The sequence below is a fragment of the Electrophorus electricus genome, chromosome 4 (assembly GCF_013358815.1).
Source record: "Electrophorus electricus isolate fEleEle1 chromosome 4, fEleEle1.pri, whole genome shotgun sequence".
NCBI classification, from domain to species: domain Eukaryota; kingdom Metazoa; phylum Chordata; class Actinopteri; order Gymnotiformes; family Gymnotidae; genus Electrophorus; species Electrophorus electricus.
The window spans coordinates 9,307,621-9,333,976 of NC_049538.1; the positions used below are offsets into that span (position 1 = coordinate 9,307,621).

The 26,356-nt window shown below is 36.3% G+C and overlaps 3 protein-coding genes across 5 annotated transcripts in view; 1 reads left to right on the forward strand and 2 right to left on the reverse strand.

Moving 5' to 3' along the window:
* Positions 1-3,178: 3,178 nt before the first annotated feature.
* On the reverse strand, positions 3,179-8,372 carry tmem200b (transmembrane protein 200B). The gene is made up of 2 exons (XM_027020706.2): positions 8,109-8,372; positions 3,179-5,498 (listed from the first exon to the last, which is right to left on the reverse strand). Exon 2 carries the CDS (start codon positions 5,455-5,457, stop codon positions 4,246-4,248), a length of 1,212 nt encoding a protein of 403 aa, XP_026876507.2. The 5' UTR covers positions 5,458-5,498; positions 8,109-8,372; the 3' UTR covers positions 3,179-4,245.
* Positions 8,373-14,179: 5,807 nt separating this feature from the next.
* LOC113584025 (heat shock factor-binding protein 1) lies at positions 14,180-18,515 on the reverse strand. Of its 2 annotated transcripts, XM_027020712.2 has the most exons (5): positions 18,423-18,515; positions 17,942-18,074; positions 17,778-17,844; positions 14,472-14,562; positions 14,180-14,386 (listed from the first exon to the last, which is right to left on the reverse strand). In XM_027020712.2, exons 2-5 carry the CDS (start codon positions 17,987-17,989, stop codon positions 14,332-14,334), a joined length of 261 nt encoding a protein of 86 aa, XP_026876513.1. In that variant the 5' UTR covers positions 17,990-18,074; positions 18,423-18,515; the 3' UTR covers positions 14,180-14,331. The 2 variants fall into 2 exon arrangements, with proteins under 2 accessions (XP_026876513.1, XP_026876512.1); XM_027020711.2 differs by lacking the exon at positions 18,423-18,515 and having other exon boundaries at positions 17,942-18,323.
* Positions 18,516-18,588: 73 nt separating this feature from the next.
* Positions 18,589-26,356, forward strand: part of slc66a2 (solute carrier family 66 member 2) — a 23,116-nt gene continuing 15,348 nt past the window's right edge. Inside the window, exons 1-3 of one of the 2 annotated variants that reach the window (XM_035525304.1) lie at positions 18,589-19,262; positions 19,556-19,689; positions 22,378-22,428. In XM_035525304.1, coding sequence (XP_035381197.1) covers positions 19,060-19,262; positions 19,556-19,689; positions 22,378-22,428 — 388 coding nt within the window. In that variant the 5' untranslated portion in view covers positions 18,589-19,059. The remainder of the gene's footprint in view (positions 19,263-19,555; positions 19,690-22,377; positions 22,429-26,356) is intronic. The other variant, XM_035525305.1, reaches the window with a different exon arrangement.

Here is a 26,356-nt window from a genome sequence, read left to right on the forward strand (position 1 = left end):
CTGAATATAAACAATAAAAACAGGCATGCAAACATATAAAGATAAACAACCCATCAGGAGATCTGAATTTCAAAGCTCAAAGCCCAGTGACTGAAGTCAGGACTGACCTGGTCCCTGTCTAAATATAAAACTTTCTAAATCTTTTAAGACTTTCTAAACTTTCTAAATTTTTGTTGAATAATTTTGAACTCTTGTTTCTAGTTATTATTTGGTTATCAATTGAGTACAGTTGGGTATATATTCTATGCAGCTGTGTTTGAGTCAAAACGTGGTCACCAAATGGAGATAAGAGAAGGGGAGGAAATGGGAGGAATATGATGTGACAGCAGCACTAAGAAAGCCAAAGGGAAAAACAGATCTAAATCTCTCTGTGTGCCATACAAGGGGCACTAGGAGAGTTATTAAATGCTTGTTTTAGTTGTGAAGGAGTTATGAAATAGGTAACATTTTGTAATGCTGTGGTCATAGCATCAAACAATGAGCTACTGTAACTCTTACAGTTCTTATGCGCTCTGCTCCCAGCCTCATCTCTGATAGCCTACTCAAATGCTTACAATCATCTGTAGCTCAAATGATAACATAATATATACACACTGCTAATAATGCCAAGGATATGAAGTAGGCATAGAAAGCAATAGTACTGTAAGAGTGAAATTTAGGGTTTGGGACTTTATCATTAGCTGTCATTGCCTAAAGCATTGCTATAATTCAGAAAATGCCACAACATCAGGACCCTGTGCTATTGTAGCCTGGGGGCAAGAGGTGGTAAAAGCCCAGTTAAAGGGCGTAATAATCTTAATAAAAATTCTGTGTGACCCCCATAGCCATTTACTAATGCACAATGTCTATTATTCAAATTACATGTTAAATTACTGGGAAATCTGCTTGTGAAATGGGAAGAGGCCCTACTATTTGGGATCCAAGCAGAAAGTGCATATCATTTAAAATGAGTGTGCAGTGGTTCAGCTCACTCATGTTTTTGCAGTAAACTGTATAACATGGATAATATTATAAGAGTAAATAATACATTGTAAACTGAATTTAAAATAACATATATAAAAGCCATGCTGAGACATTGGCACATATTTATACAAATTCTGTTATTGAACTCTAAAATAGTAACTGATTATCACTTTCTCAATAATTCTTTAATTCCAACATTCTTTTAATTCCTCTTTTTCATCATCTTCTTCTTATTATTATTCCTTGAAATATTTCTAACCTACATTTTTTACCAAACCCTCCAGAAAGCTTCATTCTATACCCACTCAAGTTGCTTGTGATCATTTAGTCAATGCTTCTGGTTTCTAGAAACCTAGCTCATCTATCTTTTTATTCCCTCCATTTGTCCAGACTTATGTTGGACATTTTTTTCATACAGCTTTGATTTTTGCGATCAAGCTAAGACCACTAAAGCTTCTGGATATTTGAACAACTTAATCTCTTCTTTTCCACTTCTTTTTCATTACACACTTTTCATCCTATAGGCTTTAATTCACAGTATAATGCCTTCTTTTCCCTGTAGTTATGAGCTAGAACCACAAAAAGTGTGTATATATATATATATATATATATATATATATATATATATATATATATATATAATGGCTGCAATAACAAATAAAAACCCATTTGTATTTCTTCTTCCATTTTAACACCCTATAAAAAAGCACTGATTTAGATATTTTCAAATTGTTGCCATCAAACAAAGATAATCTACTGAACCACACTATATAACTGTATTTCATACCTACTATACTCATCTAAGCTTTCTATATTTTATCCTTTACAAGCCCATTTTGATTCTGAATTTTCAAGCTAGATCCATCAGACTCATTTCAAAATATAACCATAAAGAACTAACTGCAAGCCCTCTTTATTGCCTTGAAAATCCATTAGTGTTCCTCTCTTTCACACACTCACTTGTGCTCTCCTATGACAGGATCTCCTATGCATAGTGGAACAGGGGCAAGAAGGCTGTGCTCAGAGAGTTCCTTTTAAATGTAAACCTCCGCTCTGTGGCATTGCAATGTCTTATGCCTACACCTGGATCTCATTGACTCCTGCATGCAGGCCAATGAGATTGTGCCTCTGGGACCAACAGCAGTAACAAACAATTACAACCAGCTTTAGGTGGTTTACACACCCCAGCAACTCACATATGTACACACACTGAGAAAAAACTTAAGAGCAATGTCCTCACACCCAAAGCATTAAGTAACATATTGTTCCAAACTTTTAGCCACATTAAAAATCTCTCTCTCTCTCTTTCTCTCTCTGTCTATATATAACTGTGACATTTATGTTCAGAGATGGCTATAATTGTCCTGATTTTCCCCCTTGACTTACTGTACTTATAGTTTTTTTTTCTCACAAGAAACTTTAGTCTAAAATTAATTAGCAGAGATGTTATTTAATATCTTTTACTTTATTACTACTGTAGATGCTGACAGTGACTAATTCTTTGTGCCAGATGATAATGCATTTCATTCAGAACTATCCAAAAAACCTAGGCCAACACCCCTGATGATTCCTTCATGATATTCCAGAAAATAATTCAATGTAATGACTGCATGTTTGATGAATGAAATAAATAATAAGGGCAAAACAAACACTCACACACCTTTTTGGATCTTCATTCAGTTTTACCACTTCTCTACATACATAACCCTCCACCTCAGTGAGGACTGGCAAGGAAAATCCATGTCTTGCCTGCTAGTTTTACAAGCAGTCAGAATCGCAGAAGCCATCTTGTAAATGACCGATTAAATGAAAAGAGATCACGAGAGACCGCATACCTGCCCAGAAGGAACCATAACGTCTAATAAGGGGGGAAAATTGGCTTCAGAGAGGAGCACTGTTGAGGATAATTACAAAGAGGGAGTTACTCCTTCCTTTCCCCCTGTTTTTTCTTCCTATGCTTCCAGTTGCTTGAAATGAAAGCAAGGGGACCTTAAGGTTGAATGTGCTTTTTTCTTAATATTATGTCTAAACATTTTTGTGGTATTACTATGTAAATAATATCAACAAATTTGAAAATGTTATATATATATATATATATATATATATATATATATATATATATATAGTGGTCAAGTATAGTAAGTCGCGGACACAACTTTACTATTTCTTTTTTCTTTTTTTTTTTTTGCATTTTATTGCAACATAGACATGGAATTCAGTTTAATGGTGGAAGTAAGCAGCCTACCCAATAAAATGGAGATATTTGCTCAGTGTACATTTAGAGCACAAATTGTCACACACAGCATACAAAACAGGAAACATAATAGAGACAGAGAGACCATCGTGTTTCAGTAAACCCAGTAGAACTAGACCTTCCTTCTGTATGTATGAGAGATTAATTCAGTTCTGCTTTCTAAAGGGAAAATGTAAGCATGTCCCAGCATTACTGCATGCAACAACATTTATCACCTTTTCATGGTCTATAATTCTCTTCTACCACTGGTGTGTGGAGTGGAATGTGGGATAAGTCTGTGGAATGTTCCAGAGAACCAAGACTAAATAAAAACATGGGATAAGAAGAAACAATCTGTAATACAATTTAGCAAATAGAAGAGTGATTTCTTTCTGTTTGTTTTTAAACAATCAATGTTTGTTTTATTTATAGAGTAAATGTCTGATCACAAATTGAGGGCAAATCCTTATTCCAAAATTGGAATCTTAAGATTAATACAACACAAATTGTCCTTCATACTGCTTTTCCTTTTCAAAAACGCTGTGTATAAGGTCCTGGAAACAAACAGAACATTTGCCACAATAGCAAATATATTCCTTTATTACTGCCAAACTAAACTGACCACTCAGACACAAATAAGCCAATTCTTCCAATCATCTATGACAACACAGGCTATGTATCATGTTTTCAGTTTTAAAAACATTTTTATCAAACAAAACAACTGGTGTTTTATTCAGTTGTTGTGTATTTATATACCCATGTCATCAAGGGCAAAAGGAACTGTGTTGAAAAATGTTAATTACTTTTAGATTTGCATGTCTACTGCATCTCAGAACAACCAAAAGAATCAAGCCAAACATGATATCAAGCTGTGACAGAGAAACAAGTAGTTCTTATGGTCAGAAGGGAACTTCATAAATCGCTAAAGATTAAGAGAATTTTCATGTTAGATTATTCCCTTTCAGTATATCAGCTTCTAACCTTGAATCAGCTCATGACCTTGAAATTTACCAAAACAACTGGGATTGGGCATATTGTTAGACCTGTGCTCATTGGAAAGGTCCTGAACCAAAGTTTTGATCCAATTGTGAGCACTGCTGTTCAAGCTGATCTAGTAACTTGTCCACAGAGTCCTCCTTGTTTTCTAGTTTGAGATACCTCCTGGAATATCCAAGGTCAAGCCAAGGCCAACTACGGTGCCTCTGCTCCTCCACAGGTGCAAGGTCAAGGGTCACTGCACTCACACTTGGCATATTCATGCAAACCTCTGAGCTACGCTGTCGTATGAGATGTCTGGGGTGAACCACAGACTTTACAGCCCTGTTCTCCAAATGAACCAGAGCCTTGGGCACTGTGTGTGGGTTAGTCCTATAGGTCATACTGTGGGAACGCCTAGGAGGAACCATGGTTAACTCTAAGTCCTCCCCTTCCAGGGTGGACATAGAGGACGTGGTCAGGAAGTTGCTGAGTTTACAGTGGTACTCAGGCTGAGGCTCCAGGCCAAAGCTGGCTCCATGTTCTGCACTGTGCAGAGAGTTGAAGTCTAATTTGCTGGAGTTGCAGGAGTTGGAAGAATAGACAGACGACTCTTGATGATGAAGGACTTCAGTGTGCAGCACTTTTGTTTGCTGCAAACCCCCCTCTTCCTCTGTGGTCTTGACCTGTAGCAAGGGCTCAGAAGAAGCTAGCTCTTGAAGGCACAGGATATTCAGGTGGGCTGCAGGCAGGCTGCGAACCCACTGGTATTGCCTGGCCAGTGAGTTTAGCTGTGTAAGGTCAGCCGAGGGCACAGCAGTGGACACAGAACAGATCACGCTCCGCATCTGAGCCAGAAGCATCTGAGTCTCCCTGTCTCGGTTCTCATACAACACTGTATTAGCACAAATGAGTATGAAGAGTCCCACTCCCATTATAACAGGGCCCAAGAGTTTCATCCTCTCACTGTGGATCAGACTGGCTGTGGAGAATAGTCCTTTGGCTCCTAGACTCCATCCAGATGCCTGAGAGGCTGAGAGGCCATCACCCATTGCACCCACTGCCGAATGCTGTACCCGGTATGGCCAGTAGCCTGCCACTGCCAGCGCAGTGCCAACAAGCACTACTACCATGCCCAGAACCAGGAATGCCCCAGGTATGGAGCGGATGCGCAGCTTACCCTGGATCACGCCCTCCTTCTTCCTTCGGGAGCGTAGTCCAAAGCGCGGCAAGCGCTGGCGAGAAGATGTTGCTAGAACCTGGCCTTGGGACTTCTGAGTTCCCATACTTCCAGCTCTCCCTCTTAAGGCCACAGCCTAATGGGAGTCTGCAGGGGAGAAGGAATCACATCACATACTGTAACAGAGAATAAGCAAGAGTGTCTTTGAGCACAGATTTTAATTGGGTATTCAGGGACAGTATTATAATTAGTACTCTGGATAGTTCTGTACTTTAGAATTTCTTTGGAGTACAACCTTCTTTAAGTATTCTTATGTACTGACATCAAGTTTTTATTTATGTTATAAGGTTTTTTGCTCAAAACAGTTGCTAATGCTTCCAGGTGTCTAAAAGGGAATACACAGTTCATTCAAAAACATCATAATTGAGGTGTAGTCAGGTTTACCTATCTGCATTATAATTGAGATTTATCTAGAAAATGTTCTAAACCACTACAGACCAACTTTACAGCTGGAAAAGAAAGAAATTCTCTTGGCTTAGTAAATCTTTTTCTCATGATTCTGTAAATAATAAAAGGTTTAAATGATTTAGAATTGTTTTCATCTATTTCCATTACTTCTGTTCTGGAACAGGCATTCCACTTTGAAATGTACCTGCCTGCTTGTGTACCTGGTAGGGATCAGAGATCAATAAATATATGAAATAGGTAATAGCTAATACTTTTTAAACAAAAAAAAAACACTTGGAAGAACTTATAAACCCATGGAAGAATGTTATATTTGCTTTTGCACTTTAAGTGCTGGCCTGCTTGAAACTGAATTGTTATTACTTTTTCATAACAAAGTTAATGTTTTAGCCAGAATGAGTACAAAACTAGTACAAAAATTAGTACAAGTCTGAGTTCTGCTTACTGACTTTGGGTGGTTTAAACCCAAAGGAACCCCAAAGAAAATACTTTGGATATTCCAATTTTCACATTTGCATTCTGCTGATGTAAACAATACTCAGGTAAACACTGTTATATTTTTTAATAACAAAAACATAATTACGGAAAGATGTACAAGTATATGGCAGATTTGAAAATATTCTGTTAATTTTGCATTCTAGGTCCTGGTTTACATTCACTCTTCAAAATAAGAGACAGGAGGACACATGAATTCCTTTGACATTTGTGGAGAAAATAAAAATTTTTTATAATTTGCCTTTTAAATTACCCATTTTCTTACCCATTTTCATACAGTGGTCAAGGTATTGGTTGAAACAATCCAGATTTCTTTTCACATTGACCACAATTTTCTTTTTTCTTTCTTTTTTTATCTATTTTACAGTTTCCCTTTAGCCCATATAAAGTTAATCAGGCATGTTTAGCATCCACATTTGGCTTTAGATTAGTACTACAGCTACATGATTAACATAACAAGTACTGGAAGTTTATTCCCACCAATTAGCATGTCACAAACTGTATCCCAAAATCATCACACAGAGACTTGTGTGGTTTCTGGCAATGTATGATATAATGTAGTGTTATCTATAAAAACAAAACAAACAAAAACAGTAGCCACCCTAAAGACAGTTTGTCCATATTTTTGTCTATTTTTCTAGGCAATAGTATGTAATGCAATTGCAGAAACCACATAAAAATGTATTTTAATGTATTTTGTGTTTCTTTAATACACAACCTATGATTTGAGACAAGAGTGTAATTATCTCAGCCTGTAGTTTTCATTATGTAAATTTTTTGCCAAACTATTCTTTTAATGCCTTTTGACTCTATAATCCAGAGATAAACGACGTTTATATAATTTCCAACGATATATTATTTATTGGAGAAACTTAATTCCCAAGGCACGGCTACAGATCGGCTACTGATCTTAAATCATATTTGATATGTCAAACACAGTTAGCTTCCAGTCACTGTCACAGGGAAGAGAAGCTCCGCATGGTCACTGCCATGTTCGACGAAGTAGACCCTTAAATTTTTACTGAAGTCACGTGGCGCATGTTTCTCCCTCTCCGTTACGTAGTGGGATTCGACTACATACTTGGTAATTTTGCTGCTGCTGTCCCACAACGGTTTGACGGTACAATCGACATACCACGAAATCATTTCGATTGCGGATAGGTTCGCGATGACTGTCTGAATTTTCGTGCCCAAGATACATTGCCAATTATTAAAGTGGCCAGATATATTCAGTTGTGTATCTCTTGATTGAGTTTCCCATATTCTCTTATGCCTCCACAGTGTGAAGGCTGACTGACTCACACTCAATCAGATATCGAACGTTGCTTTAGTCTATTGTGAAAATGGGTAATTACATTGGGTCATTTATTTAAGCGGAAGAAACTTAATTTGGTCGATGGCTCTTATATATTTATCAATTCCTCCACTGAGACATTTTTAAATAAGTCTCCTTTCATTCGTAGAAAAACCTGATTATAATGGCCAAATGTTAATCGATATGACACTAAACTTGAAATTGGTAATAGGCTATTCAATGATGATGCTATTGACCTTATATAAGGTCAAATCTCGATGATGTATCCCGAGATAAAAATTACTCTAATGGCATTCTAGTTATATTAATTGTACATATATTAGGACAATATCAATACCCTATTAACGATTTATGTTTAAGTGAGCAACTTGCCTTAGTTACTTGCCTTAGTCACGCTGTAAAACGTCTGTATTCATATCTACAAATAAGCTTACTTGTATCCCACTCACTCTTGAGACGGCCACACGTTAAGAACCTCTTACCCAGTAAGCATTTAGAAGTTGAGCAGATGACAATAAATCCAGACACGTACGAGAAGTGCGTGTGCATGAAGTGACGCTCCTCGCATGCTGGTTGGTATCCGTCAAGCCAGAAAAGCAACACAGACATTAAAACTTTATATATGCAAGTAAACCAATTAAAATATCCATCAGGAATGACAGAAGTCCATGCGTAAAGCCCAGAGGTCGTAGTCGAGAAAACCTCTCTTTGGTCTATTCCGATCATTATGAGAAAATAGCGCCTCCTTCGCGTTCCACTTCTTTTTTATACTCAGGACATGTGAATATGTACAACGCTGTAATTCCATGAAATGCGTTGCAGATAACATCGCACTAGCTAGTGCCCTGGATTTATATTTAAGTAATATATCAATTTTCGCTTGTTTCTCAAAATGAACTCACGTCGCGCAGCAGTTGTCCGTAGAGATCTTTAGTAAGAATAACCCCTATAGAAGTATTGGCTGCACATCAGTAATGTAAGATTTTATATGTAGTATGTGTCGTATCCAGGCCGGAAACACTATTCTGTCAGTAAGCCAAAGACAGAAAAAAAAAGAATACAGCAATGATATTAGCTTGATAAATAGCTTGATAAATACAAACGAGAAAAGAAATTGTTATTAAATTGTGATTATTATTAGCAAGTCTTTGCCAACATTGTTTAGTTGCCTATCATTTTTTGTTGCTTGTTTTACACAAAAAATGGACTTTCCACAAAAAAAAGACAAAATCGTTTGTTAGTTATAAAATCCACTGAATCGGAATCCAACAAACATGTTGTTACATGTGTCTATATGCCTCTGTCCTGTTTCTCATATTGTACTGTACTTCTCTAAATCTTATATATATATATATATATATATATATATATATATATATATATATATATATATAGTGTGTGTGTGTGTGTGTGTGTGTGTGTGTGTGTGTGTACAACAAACAAATCTATGACTATTTATTTTGATCCATTCATGAAACTTTCCAACATTGCAAAGGCATTTTCAAACTGTTAAAAAATATATAAAGCCGATACAGCCATCTCAGAAACAGCTCACCGACCATAGGCCCACCCTAGAGTAACTGAGGCTCCACATCTACATTGAAATGCCTGCTCAGACTAAAAATAACATAAAGTATGAACTGCTACTAGATGAGCTGCCCAATGGAGGATGAGTTCCCTCTTGAGTCTTGGTCCTCCCAGGGTTCCTTCCATATGCCACCCAGGGAGTTTTTCCTTGCCACTGTCATTCCTGTTTTTCTCATTAGGGATCTGGACCTGTATATTTCTAAAGCTTCTTTGTGACAACATGTTTTAAATATAAATAAATAAAGTTGAATTTTACTTTATGGATGTAAGATTTTCACCTATATGTTGCATCAGGAACATCCCTCTTCAGTGTTCAGCAGTAGTCTGCTAACATAGCATGTACATAAACGCTAACATTTTACTAATAATGCCGTAGCGCCTTTGCTGAGAAGGGTCAGTCTGCTATAGGCCAGACCCAGTAGTGATCCTAAACACTAAATTTCCTTGGTTAGATTTCCTGTCATTTGGGATTTGGACCCATATATTTGTAAATCTTCTTTGTGACAACTTGTGTTGTAAAAAGGGCTTTTGTCACAGTTGGCCCCTCCTAGCATCCCTGTCTCCGTGGTTTCCCTGTCTCATGTTGTTGTTTCATTTTCTCCGTTCCAGTTCCAGTCCTTGTTTTGTTTTCGCTGTTTTCATTAGTTATCACCTGTGCATTGTTAGTCCTCATTCCCCTCTGTAAGTAAACCATTCCTTGTTGCCTGTGTGTTTGCTGGTCACTGTTAATTCTAGCCTCGTGTGAATCGAAGCCTCTGTTTGTAATCCATGCCTCTTTGTTATCTGTAGTTGGATGCGTTAAGCCCTGTTGTGTTTGGTATGCTCGTGTTTCTTAACCTGTTCATGTTTTACTTTCTGTTTGTTTCATCATGTTTCCTGGATCCCTCCATGTTGATAAATTGACCCTGGACTGTGATTACGACTAATTATGTATTTGACCTTAATAAATCTCGCTCTTCTCAGCATGTGTCCACCTCACAATCGCTCCACGTTACAGCTATATAAATAAATTTGACTTTGACTTTTTTGTAAAGTTAATGAATTTTTAACAAAAATTGGTAAGCAAAATAAGAAAATAGTGTTTTAGTTTTGTGATTTTATTTAAAATATATGTGCATTACTAGACAAAAGGGAAGAGGTTTAGGAAAAATATGACAGATGGAACATTATTTAGACTCATGATCAATGGGTAGGCATGGGTTATAATTTGTCCTCATGCTGTTGTGACTCTTGGTAATTAAACCAATTAAAATGCCTCTCTGCAGCTCCTCTTGTTCCTTTGTTTTGCAACCCATGATGCAAAGCCTAACTCTGTCACAGCCTTCCCAAGTCTCTCAGCACATGTGAGCTTCATTGCTTTGCTCCTCTTTCAACTGATCTTCTCCAGGACTCAGGGGTTGCAGGCCTGACAATGCAAATCAAGACATCAGAGAAAAAAATTAAATGGTCATAAAGTGAAACAATGTACTATGCACATTATTGCATAATATGTTACAGTACGTCTGCTGGACAAACATGGTCTGTGCAATGACTGCCCCCTAAAGGAAAGATTGTTCTAGAAATAGGGCCATTTGTTCTAGACTGGCAAATGCCCTAAGCTGTTCATGTGAATAGAACCTAATTAATTAAAATTTAAATTTAAATTTAAAAATGTTTCATCAGATGGTTCCACACAATTGTGTTAAGACTTAAGATTTTTGGCTCAGTAATATGTATTATATTACTTTTACTGTAAAATTAACTGTGTCTTACTGGAGCTGAGCATTTGTATAAATTACAGCATGCAACTGTATCTTAATACTTTATAGTATATAAATACTTTATTACTAAATGTATACTATATATACATATACATACATATAATACATACACTGAAGTCTTTAACAGTAAGTTAGTAAATCTTAAGCAACAAGTGGGTCAAAGAAACTTATATTGGGTGTACATAATTTATAATATCAGTAACAACAGTAATGAGTCAAATGCAGTGCTAAACATTTGTAATGACTACATTCATTATGTGCAAAATATTTTTTATTTAAAAACATTGCAGCATCTGCTCAATGAAAAATCACTCAAAGTGTGCTATTTGTTATTAAATGTTTTTGTAATTAAGTGGTTTGTTTTGTGAGCTTATGATAAACACCACAATGTGAGGTATTTGAGTTCAAGAGTAAAGAAATCTACAAAGGGTGCAGATACATGCCGGCAAAGACAAATGTGAGGGTATAGGAGAAAGGAAAGACATGCCCAATTGCACCGCATTGTACTGGTGCACTTGTTTTGTGTTGCACCATGGTCTTGGAGAAACATTGTTTCATTTTTGCTGAGTACTTGTATATATCTGAAATGACATTAAAGCCTTTTTGAAACTTTAGAACCTTTTGAACCTTTGAACCAATGTGAAATCTGGGGCACCAGAAGCCAAGAGAAATCTCTCAAAACTACAATATATTTAATTTGAAATATAAATAATTTATTTTTTAAATTTCTGAATGTTGTTGGCATATGGCCTCTCATCCAAAATCATCCAAAATATAAAATAAAAAATATGAGGATTACAGTGTCCTTTCAGATAAAACAAAATGTTCATTTCTGTTAGTTGTTTATAGTGATCTCTGTAGCCTATTTTTCGCAGTCTTTCAATGTTTTCTTACAAGAGGCAGCAGAAGTCTAAAAAGACTCTTGAAAAAAAACATCTGTGTAAATAAAATCCCATATAAAATGTCTGGCTTTATGTTGGAAATATGTTGTTTGTTTGTTTTATATAACATTTTTAATAATTTATATTTTATTTAGAATCATTTATATAGGTAATTTATAGGTTTTCATGTACATATTTGTTATTTCAAGATGCAGGTTCTTAGGGTTCCAAAGTTTTTGCTTGATTGTCATGAGATTACTAATTTGAATGCCTAAAGTGCCCCAGTCATCTTAAAAACATGGTGGAAGAACGATTTAAAGTAACTGTCCCAGCAGAAGCGGATCTATCTAGTATGTTGGAACTGGTGATAAAAACTGGCTAACAATTAAAAATACAGTTCATTTAAGACTTTTGCCACATTTTAAAGACAAGTTAGTGTTTTTTAAGTGGCTATATCTATGCTACTTTCAAGGAACCTTACTAAGTCATTTTTGAATACTTCAAGATTGATTGGGCTTACATCATTAAACACAAAGAACATGTACAGAGGCATCACATTTTTCACTATGCCAACAACACCCAGTAAACAAAAAACAAAAACTACTATAAAGTAATACTATTTCAGTTTTCAACATTCACAACAAAACTATCTATCTTCATTTCAATGTTTTACTAACACTGAAACTTTGTGCTTCAAAAAAACCACACAAATGACAAGATTCCTCTTCTTTATTCCCCAGTCTAAAAAACACAAAAACGATAATGCATCACAAAATAGGTGTACTATTTCTATTGGTACTATTTCCCCTATATACAGAGCAAAAGCATCTATTTGTGAATAAGCTCAACACATTTTTTGCTTCTTGCCTGAGGCAGTAGCAGGTAAAAAGTTTTGAAGTTTGTATAATAATATGAACAACTGGGTAATCCTGCAGTTAAAACAGACACGGACCATAAAGTTAAAACACAGACCATATTCATCCTTACATTTACGCTACATAATAAATAAGAAATATTCTATTTTCATGTATAGATAAAAAGCTCAGGTTTTTAGCTATACTTTGAAGAAAAAAAATTAAAATAAAACAAATTGCACTTTGTGTGCATGACCTTTGCAGCAGCACTTGTTGTTTGGCCAGTGTAATAATTAGCATATTGAAAGTGGCACTGCAGCAGTACAGAAGTGACGTTACCAGCTTATCCCAATTTCAAACGCCACACGTTTATTTATCCTAAACTGTCTATTATACATGATGAAAAAAGATTAGTCCACCTTAGTGAGTACACATTAGGAGAACTGAAATAGTAGTAGTTTATGGATAAATTAAAATCCCTTATTTGTTTGTTTATAGCATCTAATTTCAGTATAAACTTCCACTCTGGTTGTTTTCTAATGCAGTAACCTCCAAAACTGTACTGAACAATGTATTTTGATTTTTTGGCCCATTGCTCTATTCTGACCTATAACCACAGCTTTTTACATGTTTCCTCAAAATAAACTTCCCAGACTTTTCCCAATTTTTCTGTTAGAAATCTTCACAAGTGTTCAAAAGTTCCCTGTGGAAAAGTAGGCTGAGATCACAGAATTTGGAAACTCAATCTTAATACCATATATTTTACCTTATTCACTAGTGATTAACAGTAGTCTGAAAATTAGGTAAGTGTTGTGTCTTTAATTTTACTTTGCTTTGGTAAGGTACTTATCTCTCTCAAGATCTGTTTGTTACTATGGCCTTGTAATTTACCCTCTATTAAACAAATTTAGAAGTAAAGCAGAAGCAAATTAAGCCTTCTGGACATGCCAGTCCTTTCATTTCCCTAATCAGATGGCATTTTGCTCATTATAATTTAAACAATTTAATGTTGTTAATCACTGTAAGGATGGTAGTGAGTTAAAATGTTAAAATGGGCTCAGGTGTGTACATAAGTTTGTTATGGTCTTTTCACTACATTACATCCTTCCCTTACAATGGGTGTGATATGGCTGCAGTACTACTTGTCAAATTTTCTAGGGGGTACATTTTTAAAGAATATCAATATGCTTACTATTTAATCTGACATCAAAAATAATAGTAGCGCCACAGTCACAGAGAGAGAGAGAGAGAGAGAGCGAGAGAGACAGGGAGAGAGAGAGAGAGAGAGAGAGAGAGAGAGAGAGAGAGAGAGAGAGAGAGAGAGAGAGAGAGAGAGAAATAAATAGAGAAATATTTATAAATGCATGTTCAGGAAAAAAAAAAGTGAATTTCTACAGTGAATACATATTTTTAGATAAATTCCCGATACATCAAATAGGGAAAACAGAGAACAACAAAGAAAAATCTGCTTATCATAAAATATTTATTATACATTTATGTAGAAAAATATATATATATATATATATTCCCATATTATTAAAGATATTTCTCATTTTCAACAAAGAAGCACTTATGCATAGATAAGGCTGTTTCCAAGTTCTGAAACCTCTTTGGTGTGTCTCTTCAGTGTTTTGACCAGCTTGCACTGGAATGTGACCTCTCACCTTCAGCAGAGTACCTTAAAAAACAATGCACATGCAATGTTAATAAACATGCAATGCACTTTAAATAAGTACTTTATATATACCATACATAAGACTTACTTGGCTCTCTGATGTCCTTCCAGTCCTGCCTGTGTCATGAAGTCAGAAACATTCTTCTGCAGGTTATCTATACGTGTTCCCATCTCATCCAGTTTGAATGTTAAGGTCAATCGTTAACAGTGTGTAACCAATATTACAAAAAAAAGTTCTTAAAAATTAGACTGATGTTAGGTCTGCACAATTATAACAAAAATAAATAAATAAAGAAAGAAACAATGTGATACTAATATATATATATATATATATATATATAAAATATAAGTAAAATATAATTACCACTAAAATGTCATAATTGCCATTACAGCAGCAATTTCTTGTACATTTAAATACGCAGTATTAATTTCAGAATATGCTTATTATTATTAGTTCGATGAAGATAACATTCTGTTCTTCACAGTCTTATTACTTTGTTGGTCTGAGAAAATCTACATTCCATTGTTCCAAATAATGTTGGCTTGACAAAGCCAAACTTCTATTCCTCTTAATCTTTTTAGTAGCATCCTACACTGAAATTTGGGAGCCTCTAAAACAATCTCCAAACACGAAACCTTAACTTCCGCTACCTCCACTTTCTCAGCTGATTGGCCCTCAAATAAAGTAGCCTTCCAGAGCCACCATTCAACCTATGCTCATCTATCCCACTGTCAACTGCCTCGCAACCCAACGCAGCCATGTGTCCTTCAATATCAATTGCAACAAAATACCAACCCCCCCCCACCATGGATCTCAACCTCAACTGCCCCACAGGTGAATATAAATCTAGATTTTAAAATTCTAAAAACAACTGTATGTCTATAAACTTTATCTAGTTAGTTTCTTCTAAGAGACCTGCATCCATATATAGTTTTAGGTTAGGCGTACATCATTGTTGATTAAAGTCTTATAGGTGAGCAGCTTTATTTCTTGTTAATTGGCCAACTAACAGGAGGAAGCTCAGTATCAAGGTACCACATAATTTAAGGCTTTCAGGGTTGTGACGGTTTTATAAACCTATATGGTTAGATGTAGTAAACATTGACTGATGCTTCGAAGCCACACTTTAGTCTGTAAATGCATTCCTAAATACAACTGTAGATCATTCTTTAAACCCCAGTCCAAACCTACTTTTTTTTACTACCATTATGTGCTAAAGTACATAAAGTCATAGATAAACTATCAGGGGTCCAAGCACTGAAGCTTATGAAACACTATTTTATTTGTTAGGGTTGTTCAACATGTGCAGACCAAATCTTAAGACGTAGTTCCTGTCCAGCAAGTTTTATATCTCTATGTTGACTCAGAATGCTCTAACATGTAGGCATTACTGCTTACTGGAGTGAGGTAAACAAAGACACATCTTATGTCTTTGACACACCAAAAACCTCCAAAGAGAGGGAGCACCTCACTCTGAACAGACAAAAAGACTGAACTTCAAAATAGGCAAACCTGACCTTGCCTGACTTGGGAGTACTTGTCATGCTGGAATATCATAAGAGGAGGCACGTTGCCTCTCTGGATGATGAAGACTCATCTCGGTAAATTAGTTAACTAGATAGCTAGCTAGCTAATATTAATATTAAAGCTAGCCATGATACTTCACATTATGAGCTGTAACGTTTTCTATTTAAAAAAAAAAAAAGGTTCTCTCGATAAATTAATTGCTAGGGGAGTTGCATGGGAATGTGGATAGCAGTAGGCTAACACTGCAATTTCTTGGTAAATTAATACATAGTATGGGACAAAAACTAAAAATATTCTGGGAATGGTGATATACTTGTGGGAATGGTAATAATTCTAAAAACAATGTACAAAAAATATGGCTTGAATGTAGGTTTTAGAAAATGGAGTATTAGATTGTAAAATAGCAATGTTTCTGTTTTGCCTGACAAATGTCTTTTTATATCTAAATATAGTCTGAAAAGAGATGTACCAGTTGCACAGAATTCACTTTTCTATCTTTGTACTCGTTTATCTTTTAAATTTAGATGGATGGTTTGTTTGATTAAGAGGAAACTGCTGTAATTTGTTCAATTTTATTGCTGATACTTTGGTTATCCTTGGTAAATGCTGAACATCTCAGCAAAGGGATATCAGAACAATGAGTTCAAAATTAGGATGCATGTTACGTTTGTTTTGAACTGGCCTCAGGAATAACACTAAAACGTTAAATGTTGTGAACATATAGTAAAACACACATCATTTGTATGTTTACAACAACAACAACAAAAAAAAAAATCAATAAATTTACTAAACGTGTCCACTGTATCATGTTAGAACATTTTAAAAATAACTGGTGGACAGTGATCACTAACAACTCCTTCAATTGCAACTTTGCTAATGCAAGTCGGACCCTGATTACTGCAGCTTGCAGTTATTATTTTTTTCTTTCAGGTTAATGTCTGGTATTAAATATAGACACACACAGACACACACACACACAGAGACACACAGACACACACACATATATATATATATGATAAATAGATGGTGCAACAGAGACAGAGCGACACAATTGCCGCCATACATTGTTAAACTAATCTATCGAGCGACCTAGCTAGGTAGGCTAGCTTCAGCTACTTTAGCCCGATAGCTACGTTAGCTAGCTACCAACCAAAGTACTCAATCGGAATGTTTGCAAAGACTAAATGGCTTATGACTAAATAGAATGGCTGTCTTATTTTCCCCCAGGAGTCATTTTAATAAAGACTTGTTGTAAGAGCATGTGGAGAATGACATCGTAATCAAGGTGTGAGATTAAAATTTAGTTAGTTACCAGTCAATGTGGCTAACGTTGATTGACAAGTTAATGCGTATTTGATTCAGATTGATACAAAACGATATTGATAACGGTAGCGCTAATAATATGCACAAAAACCTACATAGCGTTAGCTATCTAGCGTTAATTGACTACTTTAGCCCTCCTAGCTAGTGATTCGGTCAGGTAAAGGTACAAGTCAAAATTACCAACTGCTATGGATAGAAAAGGAACACCGAGAGGTACAATCAGATTTGTTTTTTCTATGTATCTGTCCCTTTCATGGGGCGGAAGAGTACTGAAATTGGGTACTGTCGACATTTCATGTTAAAGCTGTTCAAGACATGGTGTCCACCGATTTCCATTCACTCCCTTTTAAACTTGTTTTCCCCATGAGTGGCGTGGTTTCCCACCTGTCTCCATCATAGTCTAGTCTCGATACACAGTATTGCAAATGAAAAATATGTAGCAACTATTAGTATGGCTATCTGGCAAATCATTTTTTCGCATGTTAGACAATCGTAATTATTAATTTAGCTGCATAGTTAACTAACTGGTGATTGAACGGATATTTCTAGAGACAAGCTGGTCAGATAATGTCTGAAGCTGGCTGTGGAGCTTCTTCATGGTTGTCTCCATCTGTGAAGAGAAAACCGGTTTTTTTTAAGTTAAAGGTAAATCAGGTCTTCTTCGGTCCACTTAAACAAAAACTGGATAATCCATTTTATTTACTTACCACAATGGTCAAATCTTTAGCTACTTTTGAGTCGGGTTCTGACATCATGGCCGATTTGTAAAGTGAAATTTGCGAAGTAGTCGTCACGGATAATTTAGTTTCTTGCCTGTTCTTAAGCAACTTTGTCAAACTTCTTGAAGGCGCAAGCCCACAGTATGGAAGCAGTTACATCGGCGGAAACGAAGATAACTTTCAGATTATGCTGCATTGTCGTTTTCTCGTTAACCCTTTAGTATACACTGTGTTCAGTATCTTTAGTTTTTGTTTTATAAGCAGTAACTGGCAAATCTGCTTCGAAGTGTCCGTTAAACATTATTTCTGCGTTTACAACTTACACAAATTATGAAAATTATAACTTGAAAGTGGAAGCTTACAAGTCGTCCGTTTATTCATCAACACAGTTTGTATACTAAGCAAATTTTGCTGTATCCATGTCATTTAGAGAACCACTTTCGAAATAACGTAATAAGCTAGTACTTACGGCGGTGCATGCAAAATCTAACATGTCAAGTAGTTAGTATATCTTTAGCTGGCCATTCTGGACTCACTAACGGACATAACCGGCTCCCTTTAGGACCCGTTTATTAAGTATGAAATGAATGACGTTTATTGTCGTAATACGGAAGTCCTCTACAAATGGAAGGAGGAGGAGGAAGTCGGCTGTTGTATAAAGTCCCGGGCACGTTTATGTATTTTTATCTGTAAAGCTCACATTAGCGAACTTAGAAAATTTGAACGCGTTCTTTCACTGACCAAAGAAGAGGATTATTGAATTATCAGTGTAGCTAGAGAATTGGACCTCGCTAAACAATAGCTTTACAGTTGAGAGGAAGCGCTTTTATGACATTTAGGAGAGACATTAATTTTTGGCAACATTATTTTTTTTATATTGTTGTAATATAAATTTATTGCCTCCGTATAAGATAGGGGTGTTATCGTAACCTTAAGTAGAAGTAGGATAGTGTTTACAATGGACACTTTAATCTTTTGTCACATCTTCTGATACGGTCAAACAATTAGCGTAATTATTATTCAGTTCACCTATGAATGCAACAGATTAGGCTTGGACATTTAAACTCATAAAGCAAAACTAATAAGGTCAGTGTCATCATTCAAAAATGGAAGATGAGGTCTTTGATCAGGTTGTATATGTTTTCAATCATCTGGTCTCGTGGATTGCTGCTCTTGCTATTATATTTGGCGGTGTGGTCCCATACATCCCCCAATATAGAGATATACGACGGACACAAAATGCTGAGGGATTCTCCACCTATGTTTGTCTTGTATTGCTTGTTGCGAACATTTTAAGAATACTTTTCAGGTAAGTTATATCATGTTAGTCCATTCTGCTTACTGAGGGCACAGCCAGAACATGCGAGTTCTGTAGGCCATCGTACTGTTCCATGCACTGATGCTTTATTCAGTATTGTACAAACCCACATAGCCTCTGACTTACAATTACAAACCATGCTGAGTACTTAATCCTGTTTGTCATAACATATCAAAGTCCATCTGTTCTGTGTTTAAATCCAAGACTGGCATAGTTTCATAGTTTGGGAAATCTGAAGGAGGGCCTCTTCACTGATTTGCATGGCTTGTTCTGTTGTATTACAGGTTTGGGCGTTTCTTTGAGAATGCACTGCTGTGGCAGAGCATCGTAATGATAGTCACCATGCTGATCATGCTCAACTCGTGCACAAGTGTCCGCGTGGCTGCTGAACTCAGCACCAAGCGTCGCTCATTCACAGGTGAGTGTAGACTTAATGATAGCTGATTAGGGCTTTTTTTAAATCTTGTGTCTCTATGCAGGGGGATGCAAACAGTGACATGTTTCAGCACTGAGTGTTTGTGTTCTGTGAAAGAGAAAAATTTGATGGTCTTGTTGACTTGTATTTAAGTGCAGCACATTATGGACTTCAACATTGGACTCCCAACCCAACTGTGGCCTCACAACACAGTGTGTTATTACAGTCTTACTCTAATTGATTTCTACAAGTATTACTTCTACTTCTAAGTGTTAAGTAGAGAACATTTAAACTATATTTTTACCAGTATTGTACATATTATACTACATAAGATGCCAAAAGGTATTATAGTGCAGAGATGCTGTTAATTATGGGTAACTAATTTATTGGTTATAATTTGTTTCCATTGTTTTGCAGTATCATTCTTTTTAGTCTCACCTGCTGTTTGCTCTTTTTTTAAACTTAGCAGCATAGTTTTTTCCACCTGCTCAGATAATGTATAGATACCTATGATAACCAGTATTTTAAATCAACCTGTGAATTTTGAACCTTAATTAGCCTGACACAATTAACATGCATAAGTTATAAGACACAGGTGGTATGATCATCCAGGCAAATGGGCAACTAACCTTGCAGTTTCCCCACGTGATTGGGAAAAACTTATTTTCTTGGCTGTGTTCTATTGATGACTTCCTACAAACACATCTTCTAAGCTAAATTTGCTTCAAAGCAGATCAAGGCATAGGCATGGGGACACAGGCATGCATACTCTCAACTTCAGTTAAAGCATGCTCAACAGATAGCACGCTAGAAATGCTCATTAAATGTTAGCCAGGACACTGCGTTGGATAGACTAGTCATAGTATTCAGTCTCCAAGCCACAGTTACAAAGTATTCAGTCTTCACGCATTAATTGTGAGCCTTTATTCCAATTGTGTATCATTACACACTATTATTACACACAAACTGTCTGTGTCCTAGGTGATTTAAAATGACAGTTTGAGTGTTTTGTAGTTTACTAGGTAACTGGAATCAGTGTCCTACAGCCTCTGTCAGTGTCAACTGCTACATTAGTAATTAGTAATTGATATCAATAATGAGTGTATGCTCACAATACAGAAAAAGAAACATAACACTTGTAACATTGTACTGACTTTTGAAAATATTTTCTGAAAAAGTTCTGCACCAGTATGCACTATATACTATATCAACACCATAATGCTGTATGCATGATATCCATTGAGGAATCATGTGTGGGTCAGTGGTACTGACATTTTCCTAGGTGTGACGGAGAATTTGATCTATGATTTGTGAGCCTTTTCAGAAGAAAGATGAAAGGGTTGTGTGTGTGTAATATAAAAAGGAAGTATATATAATTCACAGTGTTGAACAAGGAATAATTGTGTTTGTGTGTGAATAGCATGAATTCATATTGGCATGGATTGTACAAAATGCTACATGCATTGAGCAGGAATGTACCATGCAGCAATGATTGCATTGAGCAGTTGTGCTGTAAATTTGGCACCTGCACAGCCTTACTGTAAAGAGCCAATTCTGTGTTATCCTAAAACTGTTCAGTAGATTAAGAACTGTGAAGCTGTTAAGTGTTCGTTCAAGGGTGGCTCATCTGTAGACAAGATGGGAAGAATTTGATCTGCAACAGAGTTCAGATATGCCATGCTCTTTAGACATTCTTGTTCTTCACTTGGTATCAGGAACCCTAATGTGTGTCAGGAGAGCATTCCCCACAATGTCAGACTGCTGCCATTGGACTGTACTGTTGAATTTAAACACAGTGACATGATGAATTGATGTTATGTGTGCCACGTTCTAATCCTTCCATCCTGTTACAAAAGGAACCTGGATTTGTCTGACCAGGAAACCTTTTTTCCCCCCTCAACACTGCTGTGCCTGCTGGAGACATTGTTTTCGACATTTGTAGCTCATTCTAATTAAAGTCTGATGACTGGTGCATTCACATGCCACTCTTAAAACAGAAGGGTGTAAATCATCTTTGAATTTGACACATTACATTTACCTGAGACTTTTTTATCCAAAGTGACTTACAATTATGACTGAGTACAACTTCAGCAATTGATTAAGGGTTAAGGGCCTCTGAGCAAGGCCCTTAACCCTTAATCAATTGCTGAAGTTGTACTCAGTCATAATTGTAAGTCAACAGTGGCAACCTGGCAGTGGTGGGGCTTGAACTGGCAATATTCCAATTATAAGGCAAGTCCCTTAGCCACTGAGCCCAGCCCTGCCCTGCTATAACACATCTAATGCCAGAAGCTGTTTTTGCCAATTATCATACCACACTCAGTCACTAAGGACACATTTAACTAGAAATGTGGGTCTCTCTAGGATATGATTAGAGTGGGATGTTTGACAATAATTTCTTTCCATTAGGTGAGATGCTCTGGATTTACCTGGATTTTAACAGAAAACATTTGAAGATCTTGTGAATCACATATTGACTCTGTGTTGCAATGCATTACTGAACACGTGAATGAAACCTAAAAGAAAAGTCAACATAATGACATTGTAGTGAACTTCATATAACTAATTATCTGCCAGCTTGTTACTATTGCAGGTCTGTTTACATCACAGAACAAAAAGGGAAACAATTTTTTTCTTTCTCTCTTCTTCTCCTTTCATTTTACTTATTTTTTCAAACATTTGTGTACGAAGCAACAGACAGTAAGGACGAGGAAATCAGAGTTCCTAAGAAGCTCTTTCTGGGTATGTACTGATCAGTTTGGCATGAAATGCTAGCCATCCATCATTGCCCACCCCTATTCTACATTCTCTTTTAGATATTTTATGATCCTATGAGAATTCTTAGATTCTAATTTTTCCATTCAACTCGTGATAATATTGACCTGGCATCCAGTCATTTGCATGTTCCCATAGGTGGTTTGTCCATATCCTACTCATTTTTTCTAATATCTAATAGTCGTTTATATTTGATAATTGGCTTGTAAACAGAAGTACCTGCTAACATGTCAGCTTTTTTTGGGTAGCAACTAGATATTCATGTAAATATTTAGCATTAGTTGCAGTGAGCTGACCTTGCATGTGATTGTTCCCCAGGTTTTGTGTTTTGACACGCTTTCAATTTAGCCCTCATATGTTGCTTTTAAGACCTATTATTGACACTGGCATGTCCATGCCCAGTGCTGTACGGCAGAAACAAACTAATACTGTTGACCATAATATGCTTGTGGATCTATTGGACCAACTTTTTTTTTTTCAGTTTTTTTTTTCATAAGTGCGTGCAAATTGTTTGTCTTTTTATGTAAAGGAACTGATGATGCCTAAATATGCATGACGCTGACTGTGACTGTTTCTTTGTGCAAGAGCAAAAAATGAAGTAAAAAATGTATGGAATGCTTAATACGTCCATATAGCGTGCAGGTATAGTGTGAGGCTAGTTTTCGTACAGCAGCTATAGCTCTCTAACAGCTTACCTATATGATTCCTTTTTATTTCAGGAGATGTAAATTTTATGTAAATGGCGGGACTTTATTTTGAGTGTGTGCATAGAGGAATGTTGTTGCTCTGTGAACGAGCAGCAGATGGCGCTATGGCGTTATCCTTCGCGGCCTTGCTGCATTATTGGGCGTTGCTGGCTGATTTGGATTAGATGATTTTATTTTTATTTTTTTTCTGGTAAAACTGGCTTCACTTGTTGACCCAGACATCATTATCACTGGGTATGGAAGGAGGTAATGGGGATGAAAATGATCCCCCAGATCCCATAGATGTTTGAGTTGAAAGCTTCATTTTATTGATAATTGCTTGGGGACAGTGGGTGAGTTTGTTACTATCCAAACCTTATTGTTGCTGCAAAATCTTTTTTTTTTTTTTTTCCATTTGCAGTTTTTAAAATTTAGATGTATTTTAGATTTATGCCCATTCACTTTATTATGGCCTGAGGAGGTGGTCTTCAGACATGTGAACATATCTCCAGCCAGGCTGGTCAGAATGGTGGGAGCCTTTAAAATATTCCTGCGAAAGTCAGTACTGAGCAGGAAAGGCTGCTTTCTACCTCACTGTTCATAAGCTTCACTGTATTATCCCTGCATGCGCTACATGAAAGGACACTTCATTTTGCCAGTCAAGTCAATAGGCCTGCATTTCTCTATGAGCCATGGCAATATGTACCTCATTAGTGTAGGCTGTGACGTGATGCGGGAGGAAAATTATAGAGAAAATTGAATGTTTGTCTGCAAAATTTACAGTGGTGATTTTGTCTGAGGCTGCGTATTGCGACTTGCACATAGCATTGACAGCATTTTCATCTGTTATATTCAGATGCCAGAATAACTGGTGAGATTTGGCAAGGATGTTTAAGATATGAATATAGAAATTTGTATACCAAATCCCTATTTACAAGACTACTGTTATGTCTGTTTTTTTTTCTAATATTTAATAAGGATAAAGCAGTTATTTCCTCTAATCAAATTACTTTCAAATCAAATTGCTTTTATAGTCACATCACTACACAGCACACTCATGTAGTTAGCACGCAGAATACAATACATTTAATGTACAATAAATGTGTAATACAGTGCAAAGTGTAAAATATAATAAATATTACAGTAGACACTATAGTAAAACTACAATTGACCCTAGATTATAAACACTATACAATATACACTGTACAATATGCACAAAACAAAGCCAAGACATTGATCAATCAGCAATAGATGCTGTGCAATGGACACTGTGAAACTATACTAGAATGCTAAAAACAATGGTAAATGGTACGCATAAATAAGAGGAATGTCACTGCAAATCATAATGAACTATGAAATCATTGCAGTATGGATGATTGTTTTATGATATTGTAAGAAGCTAAAACATAAAATAAGCAGAAATTTCAATTGTGTGCTATAAGAGCATATTGACCAATCTTATAGCTTCCTGGTGAATATCCATGAGTGTGATGAATCACATTCATTTACAGAGTCTGCCAATTCAACCTCAAAATCAGATCACATTGGAAATTTCAACTCTTCACTGATGTACCCTGTCATGTTATGTCACATTACTCTTGCAGTATTGTGTTAGATAATTGCAATTATTACTGTTTATGCTGTATTATAGTTCTATATTCTCACATCTTCCTAGTATTTTAAGATTTAATATTTATTCAGTCTGTTGGTAATCATTGTGAGTTTTAAATCTGTGACATTTTAACTTTCCAGATTTCTAGAACTTGCGCATGTCCACCAAAATACTAATGTTAATCAAAAGCAGAATTCTTTCATCTTACATGTGTGCCCTTTTACTGATGTGAGTACACATATGGTCTTATGTTTAAAAGTCAAGCCTTTCCCTACACTGTCCCACTGGGAGTGGCACACGAAGGCATGAAAGCAAAGCCAGAACACTGCGGGGTAAAAGAGTGGTAAAGTGGCACTGGGACACAGTGGGATATGGCCTGCACAACTGCCACTTTGATCCAGCTCCCTGTACATACCCACACACATTGCCTCATGCTCTCAAGTGTTGTAGATTTAGCTGCTGACTTCTTTTGGTTTTGAAATTCCTTAAAAATGTAAACATAAACCTTTTGATTTATTTGGTTATTTATTAATTTTCTTTTTAATTTTACTGGATCTGTAAAGGTTGTGTAAGGTACATTTGTATTCCAAACCATAGCCCAAATAGTGTTGCTGTAATAGTAATTATCCTCACCGGACAATTGTGCTGACTGAAATGAGTATGAATAATGTGATTTTCCCCCATTTTCCTCATGTGAATATAACTACCAAATATTCAGGGGGGGGGGGGGGGGGGAATTGCTGTTCACTGCCAATATGAACCAATTGTATAGACAGAATCGATACACAGAAAAGTTGAGGTGCTAATAGCAATAGCCGTGTTTGAAACTGTGAATCTGAGAGTGAGGGAAATCATGTTGTACCGACTGGACAGTTTATGTAATACACTGATTCAGCCTCTGTGGCATGCTGAGTTGAGCCTATTTGCTCTAAAACATTCACACAAAGCTATAATTTTTCAGCCGTCCAACTCTGGAATGCATGAGCCTTTGTGTGCGGTTCATGGCACACCTACGCAACATTCTTCTATTTCACTGTAATCCTCATGCAGTTTTCAGAAATTTAAACTGTTTTTGTGAGTGCACCCATGTTGCCTCCTTCCCCCATTCTGGTCAGCCTGGACCCTCCCTCTGTCTGACAGTGCAGATGTGGTTGTAAGTGTTGCTCATTGGGGCAGTGGCATAAACATTCTTCCTCCAGGCTGAGGTTGCTCCTGCCTTGTACTGGTTCTCCATAAGCTTTCAGTAAGACACCCTGCTGCTCAGAGTACTGTGTGTGTGATCATGTGACCAGAAGCCTGTAGTATACTTTCCTATTCCTTCTTGCACTGTCAGGTTCCATCTAGCGCTATGGACAAAGGCTCTGTCCTCAGATCTGATTCAGAAAAGGAATCTAAAATGCTAATGCTGGTAATCATCAATATTTCAGTAAATCTTTTTGAAATGTTTTAAACTTGCCAAGTGAGTCTAGGTTTCAAACTGTAACCAAAAAACTGTAAACAGTAACCAAAAATATCATCTTGTTATATTTCAGATAATCAACTCGGTGATCAAAACAAATTTATTAGCATTTTTATAATCTGAGTTTTTAGTAATGGG

Bases quoted from the DNA above. Each gene is read 5' to 3' on its own strand.
- tmem200b (XM_027020706.2), bottom strand. From the start codon at position 5,457: ATGGGAACTCAGAAGTCCCAAGGCCAGGTTCTAGCAACATCTTCTCGC.
- LOC113584025 (XM_027020712.2), bottom strand. From the start codon at position 17,989: ATGATGTCAGAACCCGACTCAAAAGTAGCTAAAGATTTGACCATTGTG. The intron at 14,563-17,777 runs ATATCCGTTCAA...TAACATTCAAAC, and splicing joins TGACCAGCTTGTCTCTAGAA to TGGATGAGATGGGAACACGT. The intron at 14,387-14,471 runs GTAAGTCTTATG...TTGTTTTTTAAG, and splicing joins GAAGGACATCAGAGAGCCAA to GTACTCTGCTGAAGGTGAGA.